This window comes from Anthonomus grandis, chromosome 5 (assembly GCF_022605725.1).
Source record: "Anthonomus grandis grandis chromosome 5, icAntGran1.3, whole genome shotgun sequence".
In the NCBI taxonomy this organism is placed as follows: domain Eukaryota; kingdom Metazoa; phylum Arthropoda; class Insecta; order Coleoptera; family Curculionidae; genus Anthonomus; species Anthonomus grandis.
The window spans coordinates 32,880,147-32,893,396 of record NC_065550.1 but is presented as its reverse complement, the minus strand read 5'-3'; the positions used below and the strand labels follow the sequence as shown (position 1 = coordinate 32,893,396).

General features: G+C 30.5%; 1 protein-coding gene across 11 annotated transcripts in view; it reads left to right on the top strand.

The window, feature by feature from the left end:
- The window catches only part of LOC126736713 (eye-specific diacylglycerol kinase), a 289,431-nt gene that overhangs the window by 166,314 nt on the left and 109,867 nt on the right, over nt 1-13,250 (top strand). For all 11 annotated transcript variants that reach the window (XM_050441217.1, XM_050441218.1, XM_050441223.1 and 8 more), the window contains 2 exons: nt 2,677-3,098; nt 9,524-9,704. In XM_050441217.1, coding sequence (XP_050297174.1) covers nt 2,677-3,098; nt 9,524-9,704 — 603 coding nt within the window. The remainder of the gene's footprint in view (nt 1-2,676; nt 3,099-9,523; nt 9,705-13,250) is intronic.

Here is a 13,250-nt window from a genome sequence, read left to right as displayed (position 1 = left end):
AATGATTAGAAGAGTATTGGAACAATGTGATGTTTTTCTGGATAAATTTGATTAACCACGCCAGAAAGACACTATTTCCAGGCGATCCAAACACTATTTAATAAATGAAACGATTATATAGGAAATGGGTGGAAAAGCTGGGTTCTCATTTCTATATCCTTATCTCAGTTTAATAGTTAGAAGAGTATTGGAACAAAGTGACGTTTTTCTGGATCAATTTGATTAACCACGCCAGAAAAATACTATTTCCAGGCGATCCAAACACTATTTAATAAATGAAACGATGATACAGGAAATGGGTGAAAAAGCTGGGTTCTCATTTATATATCCTTAGCTCAGTTTAATAGTTAGAAGAGTATTGAAACAAAGTGATGGTTTTCTGGATTAACTTGATTAACCACACCAGGAAAACACACTTTCCAGGCAATCCAAACACTATTTAATAAATGAAACGATGATATAGGAAATGGGTGGAAAAGCTGGGTTCTCATTTATATATCCTTATCTCAGTTTAATGATTAGAAGAGTATTGGAACAAAGTGATGTTTTTCTGGATCAATTTGATAAACCACGCCGGAAAAACACTATATCCAGGCGATCCAAACACTATTTAATAAATGAAACGATGATATAGGAAATGAGTAAAAAAGCTGGGTTCTCATTTATATATCCTTATCTCAGTTTAATAGTTAGAAGAGTATTGGAACAATGTGATGTTTTTCTGGATCAATTTGATTAACCACGCCAGAAAAACACTATCTCCAGGCGATCCAAACACTATTTAATAAATGAACTGATGATATAGGAAATGGCTAAAAAAGCTGGGTTCTCATTTATATATCCTTATCTCAGTTTAATGATTAGAAGAGTATTGGAACAAAGTGATGTTTTTCTGGTTCAATTTGATTAACCACGCCAGAAAAACACTATTTCCAGGCGATCCAAACACTATTTAATAAATAAAACGATGATATAGGAAATGGGTGAAAAAGCTGGGTTCTCATTTATATATCCTTATCTCAGTTTAATGATTAGAAGAATATTGGAACAAAGTGATATTTTTCTGGATCAATTTGATTAACCACGTCAGAAAAACACTATTTTCAGGTGATCCAAACACTATTTAATAAATGAAACGATGATATAGGAAATGGGTGGAAAAGCTGGGTTCTCATTTGTATATCCTTATCTCAGTTTAATAGTTAGAAGAGTATTGGAACAAAGCGATGTTTTTGTGGATCAATTTGATTAGCCACGCCAGAAAAACACTATTTCCAGGCGATCCAAACACTATTAAAGAAATAAAACGATGATATAGGAAATGGGTGAAAAAGCTGGGTTCTCATTTATATATCCTTATCTCAGTTTAATAGTTAGAAGAGTATTGGAACAAAGTGATGTTTTTCCGGTTTAATTTGATTAACCACGCCAGAAGGACACTATTTCCAGGCGATCCAAACACTATTTAATAAATGAAACGATGATATAGGAAATGGGTAAAAAAGCTGGGTTCTCATTTCTATATCCTTATCTCAGTTTAATAGTTAGAAGAGTATTGGAACAATGTGATGTTTTTCTGGATCAATTTGATTAACCACGCCAGAAAAACACTATCTTTAGGCGATCCAAACACTATTTAATAAATGAACTGATGATATAGGAAATGGCTAAAAAAGCTGGGTTCTCATTTATATATCCTTATCTCAGTTTAATGATTAGAAGAGTATTGGAACAAAGTGATGTTTTTCTGGATCAATTTGATAAACCACGCCGGAAAAACACTATATCCAGGCGATCCAAACACTATTTAATAAATGAAACGATGATATAGGAAATGAGTAAAAAAGCTGGGTTCTCATTTATATATCCTTATCTCAGTTTAATGATTAGAAGAGTATTGGAACAAAGTGATGTTTTTCTGGATTAATTTAATTAACCATGCCAGAAAAACACTATTTACAGGCGATCCAAACACTATTTAATAAATGAAACGATGATATAGGAAATGGGTGGAAAAGCTGGGTTCTCATTTATATATCCTTATCTCAGTTTAATGATTAGAAGAGTATTGGAACAATGTGATGTTTTTCTGGATAAATTTGATTAACCACGCCAGAAAGACACTATTTCCAGGCGATCCAAACACTATTTAATAAATGAAACGATTATATAGGAAATGGGTGGAAAAGCTGGGTTCTCATTTCTATATCCTTATCTCAGTTTAATAGTTAGAAGAGTATTGGAACAAAGTGACGTTTTTCTGGATCAATTTGATTAACCACGCCAGAAAAATACTATTTCCAGGCGATCCAAACACTATTTAATAAATGAAACGATGATACAGGAAATGGGTGAAAAAGCTGGGTTCTCATTTATATATCCTTAGCTCAGTTTAATAGTTAGAAGAGTATTGAAACAAAGTGATGGTTTTCTGGATTAACTTGATTAACCACACCAGGAAAACACACTTTCCAGGCAATCCAAACACTATTTAATAAATGAAACGATGATATAGGTGGAAAAGCTGGTTTCTCATTTATATATCGTCATCTTATTCTGAGAAATAGAAGAGTATTGGAACAAAGTGATATATTTTAGAAAACTACGCCTAAATCTATGACACTATTTTCAGTGTTGTTAAATCAACAGTCCTTAACAAATCTCTCTCTATTACAGCTATGCATCCATTGCGTATGCCAAGAGGAATACTTCCGCCTCCATCCCCCCGAACTACTACCCCTAGACATTCCCGAATGGTTACCGTTCTTAACGGACTCCTCGTCTGAAGGCGAAGAAGAAGAAGACGACGAGGAAGAAACCGACGATGACGAGATCACCACCAGCCAGTGCACCACGGAGTACAGCAGAAACACCACGCACTGTAGCAGGGACACCAGCTACAGTAGAGGCAGCAGCTACACGGATACCAGCAGGGAAAACAGTTTTGATCCCCCGGAGTTCGTGCTTACGGTTACGCTGTTGCCGAACATTCCGTCTCCTACCATATCGTCTCCTCCACCGATACCTGCGTCGCCTATCATCGAATTTTTTCCTCCCGAGTCCGATTCTGAGGTGCCACTAACACCTACACAAACCAGGTAAAGATTTTTATATAAAAAAATGTAAGTGGGTTAGTTGTAGTAAGTTGAGTAGCTGAGGAACGTATAATTTATTTAATTACAGTAATTTTATACTGCATAAGCATTTAATAACTTGTAGTTTCTGAGCAAGAAAATTACCTTGCTGGCCAAAAAAGGGGCTGGCTCTTCCAATTCACCGACCTGCGCACACGAATTTCTAGGAGCACATCCTGTATTAAGGCTGGTAGCTCGTTATTTAAAAATTGTAATTATATTTGCCCAGTAAGTCTCCGATTAAAAATATTTTGGCCTATAATTGTACCAGACATTTGCAGTCTATCTAATCTAATGCTGTACTACACTCAAAACTTATCACTTTCTTCGTCACCATTAAAGGTGGGTCTCATCTGTCCATAAAATTCAGTAAAAATAAAATTTAGTCAACATGTTTTTACAAAGACAATAATCTAATCTTCTGTCATAATTTTGTAGGTTTAAAGCTTGATGCACTATTACACGGTAAGGATTTTGCTACTAAATAAACAAAGATTTTTACGTATGGATGTCATTTATTTAAGTTTACTAATAATAATGATTATTGAGGAAGGTTCATGCCGATTGTGTGTCAAATTGTATAATTAAATATTTATTGCTTCTCCTCTCTCGTCAGTGTACTCTAGTATCCGTGTATTAATAATTTAATTTTAATTAAACAAACAATAGCCTGAATATCCCATCATTACTGTCGATTTAATTATTTAATATTTTAGTTTTGTGGGCTATAATTTGTGCCTAATATGTATTTATGGATAGTTAATTATTTGAGAATTAGTTGTTTTTATTTCCCATTTGTTTAGAGTTCCGAAGAAGAAAGGGAAGGTCAGAAACGACACGTGTGGTTTAGAAAGAAATAGAGCCACTGAAAATGCATTTTTTCATTATCCGGGAGGAAATTGCGACGTGAAATGACGAGGCAAAAAAATTGATAATGTTGATGTATTAATTCTAGCTCAATGAATTTGGGCGATTTTGAACGAAATTGTGATTCTAAAATCTGATAATCATCACAGTAGGGAGGTAAAATGCGGTAGAGGCAAGGAAATTGTAAAAAGTTGCTTTTTATAATTTAATTATAATATTAGTATAATAGTTTCTTATTTGCATAATAGTGCAGAAGAAAATGAAGAAGTTTATCGTAGGCAAAATACACATTTAACCATTTAATTGTATCAGCTAGTCTATAAATAAATACAAAACTTTTAAGACAAGAAAGATAGATAAACAGAAAAAAAAGAAAACTTTTTATACTTAGAATACACTCAAGTCAATACACTCTAAATTCAGACCTAAGATGTAAAGTTAATTTTTTTTTGATTATTATATTAGGAATCATATCATATAACATAGTTATAAGTAAAACATCTTTGAAATAATGCTGTCTGATGTTGAGTCATCGTGAGATAATCTTGATATCTTAGCTCACGGTTCAGAATGTTGGCATTAATTTTTACATGATTTGTTTTAAGTAATGTATTTACTTGATCATTAAATCTTTGCTTAGTCTCAATAAAAAGCCCTAAATTATTAGCACTTACAGATAAGCCTAAACCAAGCTTTAGATGTAAGCCTTTAATGTACCACGCCTTTTTTTGGAGCAAAACAGAAGCATCTCTGTCCTAGTAGGATTTATCTCTTGAATGTGTTACTTCAAATATTCAGACTCTGACTTTTCTTCAGTTTCTGCCAGATCATTAGAGTCAAAGCATCATGAGAGTGTCGTCAGCATAAGATTGAATGTATAGTTGCAATTACTTTAAACAAGTGCTGATAGATACTTCTAGCAAAATCGATGTTTTATGGGGCTTTAAGTTGCTGATATCTAGTGAAAATTGTGTCCTGTGGTTGCAAAATTTACTGCATTTGAAGGAACAACCAATGTTATATGTAAGATAAAAAATTTGATAAACAATTTAATTATTCCATATGCAAAAAATAATCATGGCGCATAACATCAGTTCAACCAATAGAGAAGCAAGGATTGACCATACAGTTGGGAATATCATGTTTAGTATGGAGTGTGATGCTTGTAAAAACACAAGTTCTTAAAGTCGAATACAAATATTTAATGCCAGTACAATTTCTAATTTGACCACGCCATAATGTAGTGGTATCATCTGCAAACGGGATTATTTTTCTACTTTTAAGGAGTTTCAAGGCACTCGTTATAGAAATTGAACCCAGGAGTAGAGGTAGTTAATATAAATTGAATCCAGGACTGATCCTGAATTATATCTTTATTTTTAAACCACAATCATTCCAAAAAACATCTCTGAATCCATACCTGTAAACTTTGAACAGAAGTTAGATTGGTAATATTAGGTGAAGAATTATCTAGTCATTCTTCAGTAGTCTGTATTCTTCTTTCTGGCTATTATTATGGAGTTTCTGAAGGCAAAATCGTCATTTTAGATTAAACATAACGATTTAAATTAAAAAACTTTCTGAGATAAAGACAGTTTTATGCATCAAAGTCTAAGAGCTGCTAAATTTAAGTTTTTGAAGCTCATATTAAAACATGATTTTTATGCATCAATGGACGTTTTTGGATATATCTAAGGAACAACTAGGAAAATTTTCATATTTTTTTTAAATGCTAATATTATGGTGTTCTTGAGGATGAATTTGATGGTGAAAACGTCATGTTAGATTAAAAATTTCAAAAGTTATGGCCTACTTTTGATTGAGGCATATTTTTTTGTCAATACTCGTGATAAATTTTCACTATTCGTGAGAATAATTTAAAAAGTAATTGGATATGTTTTGAAAGCGTTTTTGTCCAAGAAAAGGTGTTTCTTTTGCAATAATTCTATACCAATACGAGAACTGTAACTTAAAAAATTTATGAAATATCATCAATTTTATTCATCAATGTCTAAAAGCTGCCAAATTTTAGTTTTTGAAACTCATATTGAAACATCATTTTTATGCATCACTCTGCATATGAGGATGAATTTGATGGTAAAAACGTCATTTTAGATTAAAAATTTCAACATTTATGGCACTTTTGGTTGAAGCATGTTTTTTTGTCAATTTTCATAATAAATTTTCAATATTCTTGAGAATATTTTAAAAAGTAATTGGATATGTCTTAAAAGGGTTTTTGCCCAAGAAAAGATGTTTCTTTTGCAATAATTCTATACTAAAACGAGAATTGTAACTTAAAAAAATTCTGAAATATCGTCAATTTTATTCATCAAAGTCTAATAGCTGCCAAATTTCAGTTTTTAAAACTCATATTGAAACATGATGATTTTTATGCATCAGTGGGCATTTTTGAATATAACTAAGGAACTACTAGAAATATTTTCATAATTTTTTTAGGCTATTATTATGGGGTTCTTGAGGATGAATTTGAGGGTAAAAATGTCATTTTAGATTAAAAATATCAATAGTTATGGAACTTTTGGTTGAGGCATGTTTTTTGTCGATTTTCATAATAAATTTTCAGTATTCTTGAGAATATTTTGAAAAGTAATTGTATATATCTCGAAAGAATTTTTGCCCAAAAAAAGTGTTTATTTTGCAATAATTCTATATCAAAACGAGAATTGTAACTTCAAAAATTTCTGAAATATCGTCAATTTTATTCATCAAAGTCTAATAGCTGCCAAATTTCAGTTTTTAAAACTCATATTGATACATGATGATTTTTATGCATCAGTGGACATTTTTGAATATAACTAAGGAACCACTAGAAATATTGTCATAATTTTTTTAGGCTATTATTATGGGGTTCTTGAGGATAAATTTGAGGGTAAAAAACGTCATTTTAGATTAAAAATATCAATAGTTATGGCACTTTTGGTTGAGGCATGTTTTTTTTGTCGATTTTCATAATAAATTTTTCAGTATTCTTGAGAATATTTTGAAAAGTAATTGTATATATCTCGAAAGAATTTTTGCCCAAAAAAAGTGTTTATTTTGCAATGTTTCTATACCAAAACGTTAATTGTATCTCAAAAACTTTCTGAGATAGAGGCAATTTTGTCCATCAAGGTCTAAGAGGTGCCAAATGTCAGTTTGTGAATCTCATATTGAAACCTCATGATTTTTATGCATTACCAGATATTTTGATACCAATTTTATCTCTTAGAAAACTATTGAAGCCAAAGACTGAAAGCAAGAAATAAAAAAAAATATTGAAAATTCGGATAATAAATTTCAAAATTTGTAGGTTTCTCATACTCATTCTCATACTCCATCAATTCCATCTCTATTCACGACGTATTCTACGTCGATAATAAGCCTTATTTTGTCATATAAGGATGTTGAGAAATGCCTACTCTTTGAAATACAACGTGTGAAATTTATAAGAAATAAAAAAGTTTTTTATTTATAACATTTACACTGTTTGAAATGCTTTTATTAAATTTGGGACATAACTTTTAAGCATTAAGGAGCACCTTTTTCATATTTTTTTTTTTAAATTCTTCCAGTAATGCCAGTAGTGCATCGAGACTGAATATTTTTAGATAAAAAATTATACGCCACCGGTTTTTACTAAAAATAAAAATTACTTTTGAAATTCTTATTTAATTTGGAGCAAATTCGAACTTTTTATATACGAGGCACTATTTCTAAGTAGAAAAATAAAATACATTCTCATGCATAAAGAAATCGCTAAAAAAAGCTTATTACGAGTTTTGTAGAAATTTACTAAAATTAGACAAATACAGCATACACACACATAAATAATTTACAGTTTTGGCTTCCAATTTCTCGTTTCAATACACTATTTTTGCTTATTTTTGATTTAGAATATGTGGTTAAGATATGGACCATCCTGTAGTTTCAACAACTTTCAATTACTATTGCAATTACGGAAAGTTTACAAATTACTTAATATATTATTTTACTGGCCCATAAATCTGATTGATATCAGGTATGCTACAAGGCAGCTATCTGGATCCATTATTCTTTATAATTTATATTAATGCTATAAAAAATATGTTTTAAATACTGTAAAATACGACTTTTTGCAGATGATTTGAAAATATACTTAAACATCGAAACTCTGGATGACTGCATTAAAATCCAATAAGTCCTCTTGCTCTTGGAGCATTACTGCCAGAAAAGTCAGCTCTTTTTAAATTCCGCAAAGTGTTTTTGTATCTCTTTTACTAAGAATATTAATAAAATAATATCGACCTACTCTACAAATCATAGTAATTCGAATAGAGTCGTAGAAATCAGAGAATTGGATGAAAGAGGGACTTTTCAAGCACACATTGAAAAAGTGATAAACGAATCAAATAAAATGGCTGGTTTTATGAAAATAACTAATAAATTCTAAAAGCTCTAGGTCAATTATCTCTTTGCATAATGCCTTTGTTCTCGGTAAATTTTCTTTTGCCTCTGTAATTTGAAATCTACAGTATAACGTAGATATTGTGCGTCTAGAGCAGGTCCAAAATAGGTTTTTAAAGTACCTGGCATTTAAAACAAATACACCAATAAATAACCATAATTATTCATAATAACAGAAGAAATATCACCGATCTCTTTATGCTTTATAAAATAATAAATAGTCATGTCGATTCACATTTTCTCCTATACTCTCACGAGATGTGTATACCAAGATAAAATGCAAGGGTCAGTGACTTGTTTGCAGCTGATTTCCATCGAACCAGCATGGGACAGAACTCTCCAATTTGTAAATTTCAAAATATATTTAATTATCATAACAATTTTTGAAATCGGATATTTTTAATATGCCAATAGGATCTTATAAATTCCAACTAAAGAACTACTTTTTGGAAAAATAAAATAATTTTATCTTCGTTTATTTAACTCCAACCTTGTATTGTATCATAGTTATATCATAGTATAATTATTGTTTTTTATATTATGTCTTAATCAATATTTTTTAGTACCTTTCATTTAATTTTCAGTATCTTTACATATTATTATGAATGTTCCTGCAAGAGAATTTGTGGAAAAATTGGATGCTTTTTTGGTACTTTTATACTGTACGCAACCTGAATTTGTAATAAATAAATAAATAAATAAATAGACAAATAACTAGGAAATTTTGCATTACATAATAAATTCTTGATTGTTCCTTGCTACACTATGCTGAAGTTAATTGAAGAATTGTGGAGAGTTACACTTATCAGCACTCTCTCTCTAGATACTGAAGAAATGAAGTGGTAATAGTAGTAATAGTACCACCATTATCTCTGTAGAAAATACCCAACCAAATTAAGAATTGATTCAATACTCATAGATGGCATTATTATTAATTTCTTGCTTATAATCTTTTGAATTTTATGTGTGTTATCTTCTGTACTTTATTTATTCATAATAAATTGTTCATTTAGATAGATTTGTTATTTTCATTTAATTTGAGTAATTTTAAAACGATTTTTTTACGTCACTTTCAGGCGAAAATCAATCCACAGACAAGAAGCTTTTTTCGCGGAACCCACTGGAACCTCGTTGGAAAACATGTCGGACGCTCCCTCGGAACCGGCTTCGGAGGGCACCTCTGAGGGGGCGTTATCCGAAGGCGATGCCCCCCACACCAACATTCCCGGTCTAGTCGTTAGCGACATCTATTTGCAAGTAAGTTACAACTACTTAAATTACCCATGTTTCAAATGTTACCTAAATATCTTCAGGAGACTCACTAATAGGTGGAAACCGTAAATCGTGTAAAATGTTGCTATTTTATCGTGAATGGGGTCGTTACGCTCCACGTTATCTTCCGTTTTACGGTCGGTAAAGACGCCTTTTTATTGTAAACATGCAATAATAATGGGGCTGCCCTAATGTTACACGCATAAACCGATTCTGAGGTTCAATAAAACGGAACGACGACTGTTAATGTTTCATTACGGAATTGAATTTTTTCCAGGACAACGGTCTGGAAATACGGACGTTCGCGGGGAAGGAGTAATGGGAATTGGGAAATTGAATTTTAGGGATGGTAAAGGGGAGGTTTTAGGTTAGTTTTTTGACCCTTATTGCGACAAAAAGGCACTTTTTAATTTCTTTGAGAACTCGCCATTATGATCACTCTATAAAATGATTATTTATTTAAAAATATTGATAACAATGTTTTAATATCTTACGGTACAATTTTAGGCTAATAAGAAAATAACGTATTATAATTCGAAACTTGTGCAATGAAAATCAAGTAATTTTTTCATTAAAAAAATGGCGAAATTTTTAAAGAAAATATATATACAAATGTAGTATACCTTTTTACAAGATGATTAAAAAATTATTAATAAGGATTAAAACCTCCTAAGTTTTATCCTACATAAAAGTCATATATTAGTTTATTACTAGTTGGTTCGTCTGCTTATAATAAGTTTGGTATATTGTTGCTTGAAAGCAGCGTGTGATAATCTTTTAAGATTTTCGGAAAAGAGTTATACATTTTAACAATATTATAGGAAAAAACACGGTTCGGAACCAGGGGTTTTGTGAAATGGTGGTGTTAACTTACTTCTATGTCTACTATTAATATTATTATATGTCTGTCCTAAAAGATCATCGGTTATACAAATATTTTGGATTATAAAAAATTTTTGGAATATTCATTGCATATAATTTTCTTATAAAAATATGCCTGATAGTCCTCCACATTTAGCCAGTCAGTTTCTGCGATCTTGTGACAAATATGTTAAAACCTCTGTATTCCATAGATTAGGCTCAGACAGGGATTTTTAATTTTTTATATTCTCCGTTTACCCTATATTCGTGAGGCAATTATTATAGCCAACATTCCCACGATTAAAAATTTTGAGAAATTAAGGGTCTATTTTTTGAGAAATTAAGTGTCTATGGTTATATAGTAATTTTAGTCTAATGAATGCTTTTTTTATGCATTTAGAAATGTGAGTAAAATTGTAGACATCATTAGAAGTGTGCTAGTCTGAGATTTTTCATTTGTTTCATTTTACTGGTAGAAGATTTTAGGCATAGGAGTTATTAAATCCTTTTTCCAACATTTAGGATAAACGGGTTGTTCAATAAAATAATTATATAGGGTAAGAAATATGGATAACAGAGTTTTAAGAAATAAAAACTCACACCGTCTATTCCCACTGATTTAGATTTTATCTTTTGTAATATTTGTAGGACTTCAATTTCGGTTACTTTGCTTAAAGTTAAATAAGATTGTTCTTTTTTTTGTATAGAGTTCTTGTATTTATTTAGAATATTTAAATTATGATTAATTAGGACTATATTAGTAGAAAAAAAATTATTTATTTTGTTTAGATCTTTATGATGTTCAGGAATTACATCTTTACTTAAGGCGTAAGAGATAAAACTTTTAGATCTTGCCAGACGTTGTAACAGTTGTGAGATTTCAAATGGTTATTATAATAGTTTTGACCTTTTAAACGTGATAGTGCATTGCTTTTAGGATTTAACATCTCACCGATAGTGTGCGTTATCCATTTCCGATAGATTATTTTTAATAATTTTAACCGGTTTTTTTTGCACTGGTTATATCATTCAAAGTACGAAAAAACAAAACTGAACTGTTTTAACCGGCGAATGAATGTCTAATAGGATGTTAATTAGTTATATTAAAATTATAGTTAAAGAAACGTATTTTTTCATTAATAACACCAAGATTATATAAATTACGCCAAGGTATTGATTGTTACTGTGCGTTGAGTAATGTATAATTGATTGATTTAATTGTTCAGACGAGATGTTCGTACAAAGATTTCCAAATTTGTACTTTAAGAGGCTTTCCAGTTATAGGCATTTTGGGAACAAAAATTGTTTCCTAAAAAAATCCGGTTTTTCTTAATACCCTGTATATTTTTTGAAAATCGCTGAAATAAGTGCCTATTCAAATTGTCCAGACAATGTGTATGAAAATTTTCAAATTTGTATTTCAAGTGGTTTTTTAGTAATGGGCATTTTGTGGAATTTTTTGAAAAAAAAGTTAAGTCTCCTAAAAATTAATATTTTTTTAATACTCTGTGCATTTTTTCAAAATCGCTGAAATAGGTGTCTAACCAATTTGTTTACGCAATATGTGTGCAAATTGGGAAGTTGTATTTTAAGTTTTTTTTGAGTTATAGGTATTTTATGGAATTTCTCAGAACAAAAAATGCGGTTTTTCTTAATACCCTGTATATTTTTTGAAAATCGCTCAAACAGGTGTCTAACCAAATTATTCAGACAATGTGTATACAAATTGGCAACTTTGTACTTATAATAGTTTTTTAGTTATAGGCTTTTTGCGGAATTTTTCAAAAAAAAAATGTATCCTCTAAAAATCCATTTTTTTGGTATGCTGTGTATTTTTTGAAAATCGCTTTGAAAATCGCTAAAATAGGTGTCTAACCAAATTGTCCAGACAAGGTGTATAAAAATTTTCAAATTTGTATTTTAAGTGGTTTTTTAGTAATGGGCATTTTGTGTAATTTTTTCAAAAAAAAATTAACTCCTCTAAAAATCCAATTTTTTTCACTTTGTCTTTCCAAAAGATATCCAGGAATTCCCAAATCGACAGAGTCAATATCACCACTTAGCGATGTTTCACTAACATCCGCAACATCGTAGTCACCGGCCTGTAGAATTTCGTTAAAATCCAAAAACTTAACAACCAGAACGAATACTTAAGTGAGCAATCTTAAGTACAGACATATTTAACAAAAAATTAAAATAAACTATATAATACTAAATAATAATTTAATTAAAAAAAATTATTTATAAATACTATAATAAGATAACATGAAAAAAATTGTTTTGTATCAAGGTATACCAAGTCTTATCCTAATAATTATATATAGTCACATAAAGGTATGCTATAATTTTATAATATTTAACGACCACCTACCAATCACATAAACGTAATTGTAATCGTGTCCAAAAAAGAGAATTACAAGTATATAGTGAATTTTGGTAGTTCGCTAACGTTCTAAATTGCAAGTTATTAGTATTTAAACCTAATTCAAAAATTGATGTTTAAGCGGCACTCTTAAAATTATTTAAAAATTCCCTGTCATCATCAATGTATACAATAAATATTAAATGCAACTAACAAGAACCTGAGATTTGATTCCACGATAAAACCATCAAACCTATTAAAGTACATTTTTCCAATAACACCCAGCTAAACTTAACTCTCTATAATTT